The sequence below is a fragment of the Oreochromis aureus genome, linkage group 6, assembly GCF_013358895.1.
Source record: "Oreochromis aureus strain Israel breed Guangdong linkage group 6, ZZ_aureus, whole genome shotgun sequence".
NCBI lineage: Eukaryota > Metazoa > Chordata > Actinopteri > Cichliformes > Cichlidae > Oreochromis > Oreochromis aureus.
Window position 1 is genome coordinate 39,382,350 of NC_052947.1, and position 16,832 is coordinate 39,399,181.

The window sequence follows — 16,832 nt, forward strand, 5'->3', positions numbered from 1 at the left end:
GCGATTCAGAAGACCCTTATGAAGAAAACATCGAGGGAACAGTTTACCCTGCCCGGGATAGGGTTACCGGGCCCCGCCCTGGAGCCAGGCCCGGGAGGGTGCCCGAGGGCGAAGCGTCTGGTGGCCGGGCCTTAGTCCATGGGGCCCGGCCGGGCACAGCCCGAAGAGGAGACATGGGCCCATCCTCCCGCAGGCCCACCACCCGCAGGAGGCGCCATAGGGGTCGGGTGCATTGCGTGCTGGGCGGCGGCCAGGAGCAGAGTCCCTGGCGGACTGATCGCCGGCTGCCAAGACTGGCAATAGGGACATGGAATGTCACCTCTCTGGTGGGGAAGGAGCCTGAGTTAGTGCGTGAGGTTGAGAGGTACCGGCTAGATATAGTCGGGCTCACCTCTACGCATGGCTTGGGCTCTGGAACCAGTCTCCTAGAGAGGGGCTGGACTCTGTCTCAGTCTGGAGTTGCCCCTGGTGAGAGGCGGCGGGCTGGGGTGGGTATTCTAATATCGCCTTAGGGTCGGGGAAAGGGTCCTGACTGTCATCTGCGCTTATGCGCCGAGTGGCAGTTCAGAGTACCCAGCCTTCTTAGAGTCCCTCGGGGGGGTGCTGGAAGGTGCCCCACCGGGAGACTCTGTTGTCCTGCTGGGAGACTTCAATGCTCACGTGGGTAACAACAGCGAGACCTGGAGGGGCGTGATTGGGAGGAACGGCCTCCCTGATCTGAATCCGAGCGGTGTTTTGTTATTGGACTTCTGTGCAAATCACAGTTTGGCCATAACGAACACCTTGTTCGAACATAAGAGTGTCCATAAGTGCACGTGGCACCAGGACGCTCTAGGCCGCAGGTCGATGATCGATTTTGTAATCGTATCACCAGACCTGCGACCATATGTTCTGGACACTCGGGTAAAGAGAGGGGCTGAGCTGTCAACTGATCACCACCTGGTGGTGAGTTGGATCAGGTGGCGGGGAGGACGCTGGACAGACCCGGTGCACCTAAATGCGTGAGTGAGGGTGTGCTGGGAACGTCTAGCAGAGGCCCCAGTCTGCGAGATCTTCAACTCACACCTCCGGCAGAGCTTCAACAGCATTCCGAGGGAGACTGGGGACATTGAGTCCGAATGGACCATGTTCAGCGTCTCCATTGCCGAAGCTGCTGCATTGAGCTGCGGCCGCAAGGTGGTCGGTGCCTGCCGTGGTGGTAATCCCCGAACCAAATGGTGGACACCAGAGGTGAAGGGAGCCACCAGGCTGAAGAAGGAGTCCTATCGGGCTTGGTTAGCCTGTGGGACTCCGGAGGCAGCCGACAGGTATCGACAGGCCAAGCGGAATGCGGCTCGGGCAGTGGCTGAAGCAAAAACTTGGGTGTGGGAGGAGTTCGGAGAGGCCATGGAAAAAGACTTTCAGACTGCCTCGAAGAGATTCTGGCAAACCGTCAGGCGTCTCAGGAGGGGAAAGCGGTGCTCTACCTGCACTGTGTATAGTGCTGGCGGAGCGCTGCTGACGCCGACTGAGAAAATTGTCAGGCGGTGGAAGGAATACTTCGAGGACCTCCTTAATCCCACTGACACGTCTTCCGAGGAGGAAGCAGAGTCTGGGGATGAGGTGAATGACCCGCCAATTTCCGGGGGCGAGGTCACTGAGGCAGTTAAACAATTCCTTGGTGGCAGAGCCCCTGGTGTTGATGAGGTCCGCCCCGAGTTCCTGAAGGCTCTGGATGTTGTAGGGCTGTCCTGGTTGACACGCCTCTACAATGTTGCGTGGAGATCAGGGGCAGTACCCCTGGACTGGCAGACCGGGGTGGTGGTCCCCATCTTTAAGAAGGGAGACCGGAGGGTGTGTTCCAACTACAAGGGGATCACACTCCTCAGCCTCCCTGGGAAAGTCTATGCCAGGGTGCTGGAAAGGAGAGGTCGTCCGTTAGTCAAACCTCGGATACAGGAGGAACAATGCGGTTTTCGTCCTGGTCGCGGAACACTGGACCAGCTCTTTATCCTCTCAAAGATACTTGAGGGTGCATGGGAGTTTGCCCAACCAGTCTACATGTGTTTTGTGGACTTGGAGAAGGCATTCGACCGTGTCCCTCGGGTGTCCTGTGGGAGGTGTTGCGGGGAGTATGGGGTGTCTGGCCCATTGCTACGGGCCATTCGATCCCTATACAACCATTGCAAGAGTTTGGTTCGCATTGCTGGCAATAAGTCGGACTCGTTCCCCGGTGGGTGATGGGCTCCGCCAGGGCTGCCCTTTGTCACCCGGTTCTGTTCATAATTTTATGGACAGGATTTCTAGGCGCAGCCAAGTGGCGGAGGGCTTTCGCCCGGTGGCCTCAGAATCTCATCTCTGCTTTTGCGGATGATGTGGTTCTGTTGGCTTCATCAGGTGAAGGCCTCCAGCTCGCACTGGAGCGGTTCGCAGCCGAGTGTGAAGCAGCGGGAATGAGGATCAGCACCTCCAAATCTGAGGCCATGGTTCTCAGCCGGAAAAGGGTGGAGTGCCCACTCCGGGTCGGGGATGAGTTCCTGCCCCAAGTGGAGGAGTTCAAGTATCTCGGGTCTTGTTCGCGAGTGATGGGAGAAGGGAGCCGGAGATCGACAGACAGATTGGTGCTGCGGCTGCAGTGATGCGGACGCTGCACCGGTCCGTCGTGGTGAAGAGGGAGCTGAGTGTAAAAGCGAAGCTCTCAATTTACCAGTCGATCACGTCCCTACCCTCACCTATGGCCATGAGCTGTGGGTAGTGACCGAAAGAACGAGATCGCGGATACAAGCGGCAGAAATGAGCTTCCTCCGAAGGGTGGCTGGCCTCTCCCTTAGAGATAGGGTGAGAAGTTCGGCCATCCGGGAGGGGCTCAGAGTAGAGCCGCTGCTCCTCCGCATCGAAAGGAGCCAGTTGAGGTGGTTCGGGCATCTGACAAGGATGCCTCCTGGGCGCCTCCTGGGTGAGGTGTTCGGGCATGTCCCACGGGAGGAGGCTCGGGGCAGACCCAGGACACGCTGGAGAGATTATATCTCTCGGCTGGCCTGGGAACGCCTTGGCATTCCCCCGGATAAGCTGGAGGAGGTGGCTGGGGAGAGGGAGGTCTGGGCTTCTCTGCTTAGGCTGCTGCCCCCGCGACCCGGCCTCGGATAAAGCGGATGAAGATGGATGTTTTACAGAGGCTGTTTCAGGGCTTAGGGTAATTGGCGATTCTAAATTGCCCGTAGTTGTGAATATGAATGGTTGTCTGTCTCTCTGTCTTAGTCCTGTGACAGACTGGGGACCTGTCCAGGGTGTACCCTGCCTCTCGTCCTCTGTTAGTGGGGATAGGCTCCAGCCCCACCGCGGCCCTGAATTGTTTAAGAGAAAGAAGATGGAGGAAGTTTCATAACATCACAGCATCATTAATGGATCAGCTGACTGCTGATGACCTGTTTAAGTGTTTAATCAATATGGACACATTTGCTTTTCATCACTGTATCAGGTTTGTCTGATAATCTCAGACGAATATTGTCACGGGTGATGGGAAAATACGGACTCAGTCGCGGAGCTCTGGATGCAAAGCAAACAGTGCGTTTATTTACAGTGCTCAAAAACAGTCTCCAAACACAAAGCAAAGTGCAAAAATCCAACGGTGATCTTCTCCAAACTCCCAGTGGTGCGCAGGTGAGTTTCCAAAGTGATTATCCGAGTGTGTTTTCTCCTCCGAGAGCTTAATCCCGCGGGCTCCTTCTCTCCAACCTCCTGCTCCGTATCTTTTCCTCTGAGCTTCAAGTACAATCCAGCGTCGACTGCCGTCTGGACACACAGTTAAATACCTCAGCCCACGACGAAGGATGATTAGTGACAGCTGGGGTGGCAAATTAGGTGCAGGTGTGTCAGCCGCTGGGTGGAGACAGCAAGGGTAGGGAGGAGGAGAGAGAGAAACACACACACAGGCAGGTCGCCCTGGGAAGGACCGTCCGACCATGACAAATATGAACTTAAAATTGATCTTTGCGTGAATTAGATTCAGCATACAGCAAGCAATGTAATATTTTCCAAGTTTGAACTCTATTTGCATCCAAATAACTTTTGTGTGTGTGAATTTGACTCTTTAAGGTGTTATCAATGATCTGGAAGCTAACTAGCACTACCAGCTTACTGCTAGCTTTCATATGTAGTAGATTAGGGTTTGTAGTATTTTGTCATGTATGTACGTTGTACCTTTAAAAGTTACTTCTAAAGGTGTACTAGAAAACCAGAATTCTTAGAAAAGAACAATTAGCTTCTTTAGCAGTCTTCATGTTGGCTCGTAAAATGCAGGGTGTTGAGGACTACACCATGGGTCATGAAAGGGGCGGGGCTAATCAAACCAAACGCTTCCTGCTGATCTTTACTGAGACTTGAAGCACACACGGCCTTCTTTCCAGTTTCTTGAACCTCCTCCTGCAGAGAGTCTTCGGCAAGGCATCACTGGGAATCAGCTGATGAGACAGAAATAGAACTGCCCTACACACACAAACACACGCCAACAGACACATATGCACAACACACACACACGCACACACACACAGAGCTTTCCCCTCCCCATCCTTGGGCCATGTATTCATAGCGGCGCTAATTAACAACTCAACACCAGTGACTGGTGAGGAGAGCGGAGACAGAGGAGGGAGAGATGCAGAGGGAACAAGAGGAGGAGGAAGAGGAGGGAGGGAGTTCTTGGACTTGCTGAGCTGAATAGTTTATGCGAGGCCCGAGGCGAAGGCAAACCCGTACATGTGTATATGTGGGGTTTCTGTCTGTGTCATTGTTTATATTTGTGCATGTGTGCTCATTTGCACACACGTGTTTTGACAAGGCCACAGCTAACCCGCATCTGGCTTTCTGTCCCTGCCGGCCCCCGGTGCTCACCGAGGGAGACGAGGCAGCCACAGATCAGCTGGTTCACACCACTGTGGCCCCTGTGGTCACTGTCTGCCATGGCCACATGCTACCAGCATGTAAAGGTGACTTTTTCCATAATGTAATAATTTCATCACCGTATGAAGGCAGTGTCATCTCGTTAAGTTCTGGTCCTGATCAGACGCATTATCTCTCTGTACTGAGTGGCTATAAATAGGGCAGCTATAAAAGTGATCCTATTTATAGTCTTAGTGTTGTGGAGTTAGAGAGACCCTGCTGGCAATCACTGAGACGTGAGATTCTCCACGTAGTTAAAAAAGATTTCCCATGTTTTAAATAAGAAATTGATCTTATTCTTTAAGTGATCTGTTCCAGAGGTATACAGCTTCTCACTTCCGAGAGCATCAATCCAATTATCAATCGGAGGTCTCGCTTCCATTTCATTGCTGCAGATTGTGTGCCTAGTAGGATTTCTGTGAGTCTAATAGAATGACTGTGCGCATGATTCGATTGTGAGAGGTTGGCTAAAAGGCCTTGATGACTCTTAGGCTTCAAAAGTTCTCTATTTTCACAGGGAGTCTGCAACCATCTGGCTAGCTACTGCTTCTAGAAATCCCATAAAGTTTGTTGAGAGGAGAAGTTCCGCATTTAGCTTTTGCTGGAGGATCCTAGATGTTGAATGGCGCTTCCAGCTTAACCCACAGTGTCTCACATGATAGGTTTATCTATGCATATATGGTATAGGTAAACTCTTATTTCGAATGTTTTTAACAGATAGTTTTACTTGCGTTTTATGGTGACCACTGATAAGAATGTTACCAGAGGTAAGTTAAACTAAGTTAAGATAGCCACACTTACCGTGAGTCAAGACCAACAATCAAAGCTCAAATTTATCATTGTTTTCTCACAAAAACAAGTCTGATATCCCAGAACAACAGTGTGTTATCTTTATTAATATATCGGTTATTGAAAGAGAGTGTGGGTAAGTGAAGTTAAGTGTGCAATGATGCCCTACATTCAGCAGGTATTAAAGTTGGTGCAGCAGAGAAATTTAGGAAGAATCCAAATATTACAAATCATTTTTGTTACCAGTGGGTTTTTCACTTGGAAAAGTGACTCCAAAGGCTCCTCTGGAAATTTTAGTTCTCCTTCACCACCTGTGTTCCCAGCCATGGTGGCTGACCCCCGGGGAAGCAGCAGGCTCAGGCATGTAATCAATGAACACACAGCAGAGTGAACACAAGACGCATGTCCTCACCTGAGAGGACGTCTCTTCCTGTGTCTTTCCGTAGTGATTATGTTTTTATCCATGTGGTTAGGGTGACTCATGTATCTGAAGCTAAGTCAAGGTTAAGCTTATGCATTGGTGGAAAGTGTGTGACACAGGGGAGATGGATCTGGCAACACACTCACAAACACAGACTGTATATAAATGATGTCACTATGACATCACCCATTGATTTGTCATGAAACGCTGTGTGGCAGGCAGGAGTAGGACCCAAGGTGCAGACACTCAGACTCGAAGGATGAACTCAAAACTCAGCTTTATTGCTGGCAGGGGGAAAGCATACAAAACTAAACTGGGAAATATAAACTTACATTTGACGGGGAGGCACACAAGGAAACACACAGCTTGAGGGACGACGCGACACAGACTCAGAGAAACACAGGGTTTAAATACACTGGGAAGTAACGAGGGGAATGAGACACAGAAGGAGGGCACAGCTGGGAGAAATCAGGACTGACGAGACAGGGAAGCAAAGCAGGACACCTTCACATAAGACACGGACCTTCAAAATAAAACAGGAAACACACACACACACACACACACACACACACACACACACACACAAGGACACAGACTCGAGACGCGGGCTTCACACAGGGACCTGACCACACTAGAGGGGATACACAGGCAGGGACGACGGAAAACAGAGGGAGCACAGAATGAACACTTGGGAAACCAAAACAAACTGTCATAATTCATAATATCAAAAATAAGAGTACAAAATCAAAAACACTGGGTCACCGACCCAGAACCATGACAGTACCCCCCCCACAAGGGCTGGCCCCAGACAGCCCAACACAAGAAAACAAAAACGACCAAAAACAGAAAACAACCCGACCAGGGCGGGCGGCGGCGGGGCCCAGGAAGGAGGGCCCGAGGCGAAACAAAACAGGAGCACCAGGAGCCCAAAAACGACACGCCGCACAAAAACACCGCGCACAAAGAACAGTTCAGCAGGAAGTCAGGGGCCCCACCGTGCGCGGACGGCAACGGCGGCAACAGAAAAACAGGTCAGGGGGCCGACCCGGAGGTCGCTGGCACAAAAGTTCATAAGTCAAACGGTCGGGGGGCCGACCAGGTGGGTGGCACAGGCGACAGAGCCGGTCAGGAGGCCGGCCATGCAGAAACCAACGGCCGCGATGGCGACGAGAAGCAGCTCAGGGGCGGCCGTGCGGGCGGCGGCGGCGACGGAAGCCGCGGACGGCGGCGGCGGCGTGGAAGCAGTTTGGGGCCGGCCGGACGGCGGCGGCGTGGAAGCAGTTCGGGGCCGGCCGTGCGGACGGGGCGGCGACGTGGAAGCAGTTGGGGGCGGCCGCGGCGGACGGCGGCGACGTGGAAGCAGTTCGGGGGGCCGGCCGTGCGGACGGCGGCGACGTGGAAGCAGTTCGGGGGGCCGGCCGTGCGGACGGCGGCGACGTGGAAGCAGTTGGTGACCTGAGAACGGCGAGGCCCCCGCAGCTCCAGGATTGATAGAGGCTGCGCCAGGCGAAGCCGATGCAGGTGAGGCTGATGCAGAGGCTGATGCAGAGGCTGATGCAGAGGCTGATGCAGAGGCTGATGCAGAGGCTGATGCAGAGGCTGATGCAGAGGCTGATGCAGAGGCTGATGCAGAGGCTGATGCAGAGGCTGATGCAGAGGCTGATGCAGAGGCTGATGCAGAGGCTGATGCAGAGGCTGATGCAGAGGCTGATGCAGAGGCTGATGCAGAGGCTGATGCAGAGGCTGATGCAGAGGCTGATGCAGAGGCTGATGCAGAGGCTGATGCAGAGGCTGATGCAGAGGCTGATGCAGAGGCTGATGCAGAGGCTGCGCCAGGCGAAGCCGGAGCCGATGCAGGTGAGGCTGCAGCAGGTGGCTGGACGGGCTCCTCGGGCCCTCCAGCTGACGAGGCAGGAACAGACGGGGGCGTGGCAGCCACAGGACCAGGCGACGTTGAAGCCGAAGCAGAGGCTGGACCGGGCGACGTTGAAGCCGAAGCAGAGGCTGGACCGGGCGACGTTGAAGCCGAAGCAGAGGCTGGACCGGGCGACGTTGAAGCCGAAGCAGAGGCTGGACCGGGCGATGAGGCTGAAGGCTCGAAGGCTGGACCAGGTGAAGATGAGGCTGAAGGCGACGGCATGGAAGTCGGAGACTGTGGCGCCCGCTGAGACGGAGGCGCTGCGGAGACGGGCGGCGCTGCAGGCGACGGCGTGGCGATGCAGCTGATGAGGACGAAGACTCGGAGGCTGCTGCGGACATGGAGGCTGAGGGCGGCTGGACGGGCCCCTCGGACCCTCCAGCGGAGACAGGCGGCTGGACGGGCCTCGGACCCTCCAGCGGAGACAGGCGGCTGGGACGGGCCCCTCGGACCCTCCAGCGGGGACAGGCGGCTGGGACGGGCCCCTCGGACCCTCCAGCGGGACAGGCGGCTGGACGGGCCTCGGACCCTCCAGCGGGACAGGCGGCTGGGACGGGCCCCTCGGACCCTCCAGCGGGGACAGGCGGCTGGGACGGGCCTCGGACCCTCCAGCGGAGAGGCAGGTGGCGGCATGGGAGCCGCGGAGTGCTGGATGGGCTCATCAGAGCCTCCAGCAGGAGCTGATGCAGAGCCAGAGGGAATTGGGACCCCTGGCTCAATGTCACGCTGGCCAGAAAACTGAACTGCTACGGAGAACTGGGCCAATGGGTCAGGTGCGAGCTGAGCTACTGGTGGTGGTGAAAGAGGAGTGGGTGGTGGAGTTGATGGCTTCACAGGGAATGAACTAGGGGTGACTGCACAGGGAACCGAACTAGAGGCGACTGTACAGGAGACTGAGCTAGAGGTAGTAGTGACGGTTGGGGAGAAAGTGGAGCTGGTGGTTGAGTGGAAGACTGCACTGGGAAGGCTGAACTGCCGGAGACTGCAGTGACGGTTGTGGTTGAGGTGCAACGGGTGGAAGGGTGGCTGAATTGGCTGCGGGCCAGGCGGCTAATGGCTCAGCTACCGAGTGCATTAATGGCAGGGCTATAGAGTGAATGACTGACTGAGTGGTAGCCTGGACGGCTGAGTGTGGTGATGATTGTGGTGGAAGAGAAGCAGGTGGTAGTGTGGATGATGGGGCTAAGGGCAACTCAGTGGCAGGCCGAACTGAAGGAGGCTGAAGAGCATACTGAATTAATGGCTGGAGCGATAGCTGAGGTGAAAATGGAGCTACAGGAGGCTGGGCAGCTGAGTGAGCTACAGGAGGCTGGGCAGCTGAGTGAGCTACAGGAGGCTGGGCAGCTGAGTGAGCTACAGGAGGCTGGGCAGCTGAGTGACAGGAGGCTGGGCAGCTGAGTGAGCTACAGGAGGCTGGGCAGCTGAGTGAGCTACAGGAGGCTGGGCAGCTGAGCTGAGTGAGCTACAGGAGGCTGGGCAGCTGAGTGAGCTACAGGAGGCTGGGCAGCTGAGTGAGCTACAGGAGGCTGGGCAGCTGAGTGAGCTACAGGAGGCTGGGCAGCTGAGTGAGCTACAGGAGGCTGGGCAGCTGAGTGAGCTACAGGAGGCTGAGGAGCAGGCTGGGCAGCTGAGTGAGCTACAGGAGGCTGGGCAGCTGAGTGAGCTACAGGAGGCTGGGCAGCTGAGTGAGCTACAGGAGGCTGGGCAGCTGAGTGAGCTACAGGAGGCTGGGCAGCTGAGTGAGCTACAGGAGGCTGGGCAGCTGAGTGAGCTACAGGAGGCTGGGCAGCTGAGTGAGCTACAGGAGGCTGGGCAGCTGAGTGAGCTACAGGAGGCTGGGCAGCTGAGTGAGCTGAGGCTGGGCAGCTGAGTGAGCTACAGGAGGCTGGGCAGCTGAGTGAGCTACAGGAGGCTGGGCAGCTGAGTGAGCTACAGGAGGCTGGGCAGCTGAGTGAGCTACAGGAGGCTGGGCAGCTGAGTGAGCTACAGGAGGCTGGGCAGCTGAGTGAGCTACAGGAGGCTGGAGGCTGAGCTACAGGAGGCTGGGCAGCTGTGAGCTACAGGAGGCTGGGCAGCTGAGTGAGCTACAGGAGGCTGGGCAGCTGAGTGAGCTACAGGAGGCTGGGCAGCTGAGTGAGCTACAGGAGGCTGGGCAGCTGGTGAGCTACAGGAGGCTGGGCAGCTGAGTGCTACAGGAGGCTGGGCAGCTGAGTGAGCTACAGGAGGCTGGGCAGCTGAGTGAGCTACAGGAGGCTGGGCAGCTGAGTGAGCTACAGGAGGCTGGGCAGCTGAGTGAGCTACAGGAGGCTGGGCAGCTGAGTGAGCTACAGGAGGCTGGGCAGCTGAGTGAGCTACAGGAGGCTGGGCAGCTGAGTGAGCTACAGGAGGCTGGGCAGCTGAGTGAGCTACAGGAGGCTGGGCAGCTGAGTGAGCTACAGGAGGCTGGGCAGCTGAGTGAGCTACAGGAGGCTGGGCAGCTGAGTGAGCTACAGGAGGCTGGGCAGCTGAGTGAGCTACAGGAGGCTGGGCAGCTGAGTGAGCTACAGGAGGCTGGGCAGCTGAGTGAGCTACAGGAGGCTGGGCAGCTGAGTGAGCTACAGGAGGCTGGGCAGCTGAGTGAGCTGCAGGAGGCTGGGCAGCTGAGTGAGCTGCAGGAGGCTGGGCAGCTGAGGCTGCAGGAGGCAGCTGAGTGAGCTGCAGGAGGCTGGGCAGCTGAGTGAGCTGCAGGAGGCTGGGCAGCTGAGTGAGCTGCAGGAGGCTGGGCAGCTGAGTGGGCTGCAGGAGGCTGGGCAGCTGAGTGGGCTGCAGGAGGCTGGGCAGCTGAGTGGGCTGCAGGAGGCTGGGCAGCTGAGTGGGCTGCAGGAGGCTGGGCAGCTGAGTGGGCTGCAGGAGGCTGGGCAGCTGAGTGGGCTGCAGGAGGGAGGCTGGGCAGCTGAGTGGGCTGCAGGAGGCTGGGCAGCTGAGTGGGCTGCAGGAGGCTGGGCAGCTGAGTGGGCTGCAGGAGGCTGGGCAGCTGAGTGAAAACAAATGGTTCCAGAATGAACAGTCCCAAATTCAGGAAACTCTTGGATATTGTCTCTTTCTTTTACCACAGCTGGCGACTCAGAGGTCACGGGGTCTAGCTGTGGTGATGGACGCCGGCGGCGTGATCGCCGCTTCCTTTTGATGATGACTCCAATGGGCCGGGCAGCTCCACGTCCGGCCTGTCGGGCAGGTGAGTTGTAGCAGCTGGGGATGAATGTGGAGCTCATTTAGGATAAAATCCTGTTCGAGCGGGTGGAGCGCACCGAGAAGCCAAGGGAGACCAGAAATCAATCTCTGTAGCTTAGTTTCCAAAGCGCAATGGAGCTCCTTCCCCTCATGTTCTAACCAGAGTCTAAGGAGTCTCTCCACAGAGTAAATAATGTCTTGACGCAGTTCTTCTGGTGGGTTGAGTGCTGCTGGGTCCATGTCTGGTCGCGTCGTTCTGTCATGAAACGCTGTGTGGCAGGCAGGAGTAGGACCCAAGGTGCAGACACTCAGACTCAAGGATGAACTCAAAACTCAGCTTTATTGCTGGCAGGGGAAAGCATACAAAACTAAACTGGGAAATATAAACTTACATTTGACGGGAGGCACACAAGGAAACACACAGCTTGAGGGACGACGCGACACAGACTCAGAGAAACACAGGGTTTAAATACACTGGGAAGTAACGAGGGGAATGAGACACAGAAGGAGGGCACAGCTGGGAGAAATCAGGACTGACGAGACAGGGAAGCAAAGCAGGACACCTTCACATAAGACACGGACCTTCAAAATAAAACAGGAAACACACACACACACACACACACACACACACACACACACACGCAAGGACACAGACTCCGAGACGCGGGCTTCACACAGGGACCTGACCACACTAGAGGGGATACACAGGCAGGGACGACGGAAAACAGAGGGAGCACAGAATGAACACTTGGGAAACCAAAACAAACTGTCATAATTCATAATATCAAAAATAAGAGTACAAAATCAAAAACACTGGGTCACCGACCCAGAACCATGACATGATTAGATGAAGAGATGGATCTGACCCTGACCCCAGGGGACACAGCATTCTCATATTTTAGGGATATGTCAATCATAAGCCACAGCCCTAAAACAGACCCTCTGTTATTCTCCTTTGTGCCTCTTTGTGACTCTACATTTGAACTTGCTGCAGTCAGTGAGACTGGAAACTAATTTACCAAAGTCATCAGGAAAATGCTTAGTGAGGTAATCTTTTTTTAAACATGTCCAAAGTTTCATGTGATGTCACAGAGATGGGATGTCCCTAACATAGTCATCTCAGGCACAAAGAAGCCCCACCCACCTTCTGCTCAAACCTGTTTGCAAGAGGCAGCTAATCAGAAAACATCTGGATTGAAATGAAGGGGCAGTTCAACAACTTGTTCAACCAGATAAACCAAGCCCAAGTATAAAATACATAAAGATTATTTCCTTAATAAATCATGCAAAGCTACTTTAATGGAGTCCGAGGGTAAATATACGGAGCTGGCGATGAGCAGAATAGGTCCCCGTTCATTAATTCAGATTAAAATCCACAATAGTTGCAGTTTGTTAGCTAATAGTAGCACGTGCAATCAGAAAACTGTCACTGATGTTGCGGATATGTGCGGATAAACTTGGAGACAAGGGGGACGAGAGCCTCCTCAGCTGAGCTCATGATTTAGGCTGAGAACACAGATTTATTTTTATATCATGAGCCGCGTCGTGCAGCTTTAACGGTGCACGTCTGCTGAATGTGTGGAAGCGATAGAAAAAGGCTGATGAAACTGTATCTCTAAGAACAGGAACAGCTGGTGCACTGACACCCGCTGACACCCAGCGCTTGATGCTGCTGCGTTACCATGACAACCTGCTGCGCACCCTCTGTTTCTGACAGCTGTTCCCATTGCGCCCATGCTTTGCTCAGCCCCTGGACTCACGTTGGCAGGATGGATAGCTTCTTGGGGTCAGGGGTCATGTTTATGACGTTGCTACCGTGGAAGCTTCATGTCGGTTTTTCATCTGAAATACAGCTTAGGGTTTAATTTTGGAAAATGTCCATTCAACCATAAATTAAAGCTTAAATTGAAGCATTTTAAGTAAAAACATGCGTGTATTTTTGCAGACATGCGCAGACACTTTCTATTGGAAGCCTGTGATGCTTGTATCTGTCCTCCTCTCATTATCTATTGAACCTTCAAGGCTTCATCCTGTTTTCCTCAGTCACACACAGCCAATAATGGTGATGGACTAAGAGCTCAGGATCATTGTCATCATGCACTGTGAGAAATTAAAGTAACTTATTGTACAATACTGATGGGTACCCATCAACATTCTTTAATACACTTGGAAATGAAGCAATATTTTAGTCACACTAACCAAACAGCCACTGGAAAACAAAGGTCCCAGGAAGGTTGGAACCCAGAACCCTCTTGCTGTGAGTTAACCATGTGCATCACCGAGTCACCAAAGTAAAACATAAATACAAACTTGAATAAACATGGAAACCATAAAATCTGTGCACAAACTGGATGTTTTACTTTTCTTGACACTACATCTTGAAATCCAGAAGAAACACTCTGAGAGTAGTGTGGAGCGGTGGTCATTTTTTGTTAACTGATTGTGAACTTTAAAGCAGCTTGTATCTGTATTAAACATGGCACGGAGGCTCGTATGCTGAGCCCTTAAGTTAGATGCTAATTTTATAGTATTTTATAGGATTTATAATTTCAGATTAAACATAACATACCTGAATGATTATCTAACGAATAATTTAACCAATTAATTTGTCATCTAACCTCAACATTAATGTAAAAAAGCAGATTTCATTCAGCCCTCCTGCGCCTGTTCCAGCCATTTCTCGCGTGAGCTGATTGGCCGAGATGTGTCCCAGACCGCCAGGCTCCTCCCCGCTCCAACTGTGCATGGTGGCAGTCTGCTGCAGCAGCACTGTGAGCCACAGACAAGCAGAAAGGCATCAGTGAAGAAAATCATGTCTGCGGCTTTGACAGTTTCTATTCGACATTCTTTTTTCCTTTATTTGAGGATGACTAGAAATTTTTCTGAAATTGTTTATGATTTCATCCGGATATAATGCCTTTTACTTAGGACTGACACAGACCTTTTTAGAGAAAGAAAAATCCTGTCGAGGCAAAGCAACATTCTTGGACTTTGATTGGGTCATGGTGGAGGACAGTTATCTCTTTGATTATTTGTACCATGGAAAGCTGTTGACAACAGATCAGGTGTTATGTTTTCAACCCGTTTCCTGCCCAGCAGCTGACATACAGAAAGCGATGTCTGCTTACAATAGACCAAGGTAACCAGTCTACACTAAGTGTATTTGAAGGTCTTTTAAATGTATTTATTATTAAGTTATCTCGAGATCTGGGTGCTTGTGATGGGTGCTGTTTCTAAGCTCACAGCTCTGTTACCTCAGCAGTGTTTCCCACACATACTTTGGTTACAGTTGAAGTTTTGGGCCACAGGACAAGAAGCTGTCTGGAGACCCAGCTTAATTATATCAAAACCACCACAACAGCAGTTTGCCCTGTGACCCAGCCAATGGGAAAACAGAAGATGAGCAGGGGCGGGGCTAGCTGGTTAGCATGGACTAAACTGTCAGATTATTGAAAGTATTGATGTTTTTCTCTTACAGTTGTGGCTGAGTAGGCTGTCCAAGTAAAGCCTGTGTGGAAAACACAAATCAGTGTGGAGCATTCAGCGCCCTGATGACCAGCAGGTTTTCCACTTGTCCCACTTTATTTGTGGGTTTCATTCATTTGTCATTTTCAACTTTATCAAGTGTGCAGAAGTGTGAATTTCACAGTTTTTGACAAATAGCTCAGCTATAACATCGGTGTGCTGCGAGAGCCCTGAATAAAGTTTGTTTGGTTACACAAATAGACAAATTGGCTGCAAATGTGTGAATGAAGCCATCTCCTTCCTGTCTTAAATCTCTTACTAAGCGAGGTAATTAAAGTCCCTGTCTGGGTCCCGTATATGCAAGCCATGCTATGCTAATTCAGCATTCCTTTGACACTTCTGTGGAGACAACATTGTGGGTGTTTTCACATGGCCTGATTTGCAATTCACACTCGGGTTATTTCCATCACTGGCATCCCGGGAAGCAGGGAGGGAGGAAGGCTGTGAGCCACAGAGCACAAAACTGAGCTGAAGTTTCACTTAATTGGGTGTATGATTTTTTTTCTTTTTCTTAAAGGGACCTTTCAAGTGGAGCTCTAATTGCCACTTATTTTCCTTTAACCGAAACATCACTTTCTTTTTCTGAACGATTTATTTATTCTAAGAATTATTCAGTTATTCAGACATCCTTCAACATCTTCTTCTGGTTTGGTGTATGCATAATTAGACATCAAGATCTCTGTGAAGAGAGCTGGTGAGTTAAGAAGTTTAACAAACTAAAGTTCATGATGTACCACTAATGGGCAATCTTCCACTTCTGTCTTCTTGCCTTTCAGAACACTGCACAAGCAGTTTGAGAGCTACAAACAGGAAGTGCGTCGCATCGGGGCCGAGACGCGGCGCCAGCAGACCCAGCAGAAGGACGACGCGCCCACCTGCGGCATCTGCCGCAAGACTAAGTTTGCAGATGGCTGCGGCCACCTCTGCTCCTACTGCCAGATCAAATTCTGCGCTCGCTGTGGAGGGCGGGTCTCTCTGCGCTCCAACAATGTGAGAACTCTCTGAATGTTTTCCTTCGTCCTCTCGTACTCACCTCATTCCTGCTGTAGACGATACACGATCGCTCCTTCTGCTTCTGTGTGTTCGTTACGTCTGCTTTTTTTGTTTCCTTGTCACACTTTGGTGAGAACAAAGTGTATTGGAAGAATGGCTTGGCACGAGACATAGCCAAGCCATTCTTCCAAAACAGGGGCTGATGGGAATATTAGGTTTGCAAGTATTCAGTGAAACCAACAGTAAACCAAAATGTTGGGAGCAATCATGCTAAGTTCTAGGCTTAAGTGTATATTTTTAAGATAAAATTTAGTCTGTGTAGTTGCGTATGTCAGTACCAAAGATATAAAGATATATTTCAGGTGCTGGTGGTGCCACGTGAAGAGTCAGCTGATAAACAGCTTGTCTGGGTAATATTGTATGTCTAAAAAAGAAATAAAATGCCTAACTAAAGCCAGCAATGCACTAAATGCACTGACCTGCACCAAGCCTGGACTACAAGCTAAAAAGCAGCTTATTATAATGAAAGACACAGACTGTATCACCACGTTATCTCCATTCATGGGATTCATGTTGAATCCATGAGCCTTCCAGCCATAAACTAAGCATGTTTGTGCTATTTTAAGACCCGGCCCCTCTTCCATCCAAGCTTTCTCTGGGCTCTCCTCCAACCCAAGAGAGAGGCCCACCTTCTGGTTATCTTACCTGACCATGAGCCCTCCACCCTTGGCCTGCTGGTTCCCAATCTGTTCAGTATCCGCCCATCCCAGCTGGGCCTGGACTCCCACTGGCACCACACGTATGCAGAACTCAAAAGGCCAGTCAAAAAAGCGGCTAAAGATAGTATCCCTGCTGGTACAGCCATTAATATTACTTTAACAGCAGGCACACTGCTTGACGGAAGTAAAGAGAGGAGGCTAGTATCATCTATAAATACAACAAATACGAACTTATTTGGACTTCAAATAAAACCAGACAATGTGGTCTTCTCGAAGAACTTCATGGTTATAAATGGAATTTAATAGAAATTTTACAAGTGAAATTTCAAGGAGGAAAATCCTT

General features: G+C 52.1%; 1 protein-coding gene across 3 annotated transcripts in view; it reads left to right on the plus strand.

The window, feature by feature from the left end:
- rims1b (regulating synaptic membrane exocytosis 1b) overlaps nucleotides 1–16,832 on the plus strand; it is a 94,181-nt gene that overhangs the window by 17,547 nt on the left and 59,802 nt on the right. For all 3 annotated transcript variants that reach the window (XM_039613725.1, XM_039613726.1, XM_039613728.1), the window contains exon 2: nucleotides 15,554–15,767. In XM_039613725.1, coding sequence (XP_039469659.1) covers nucleotides 15,554–15,767 — 214 coding nt within the window. The remainder of the gene's footprint in view (nucleotides 1–15,553; nucleotides 15,768–16,832) is intronic.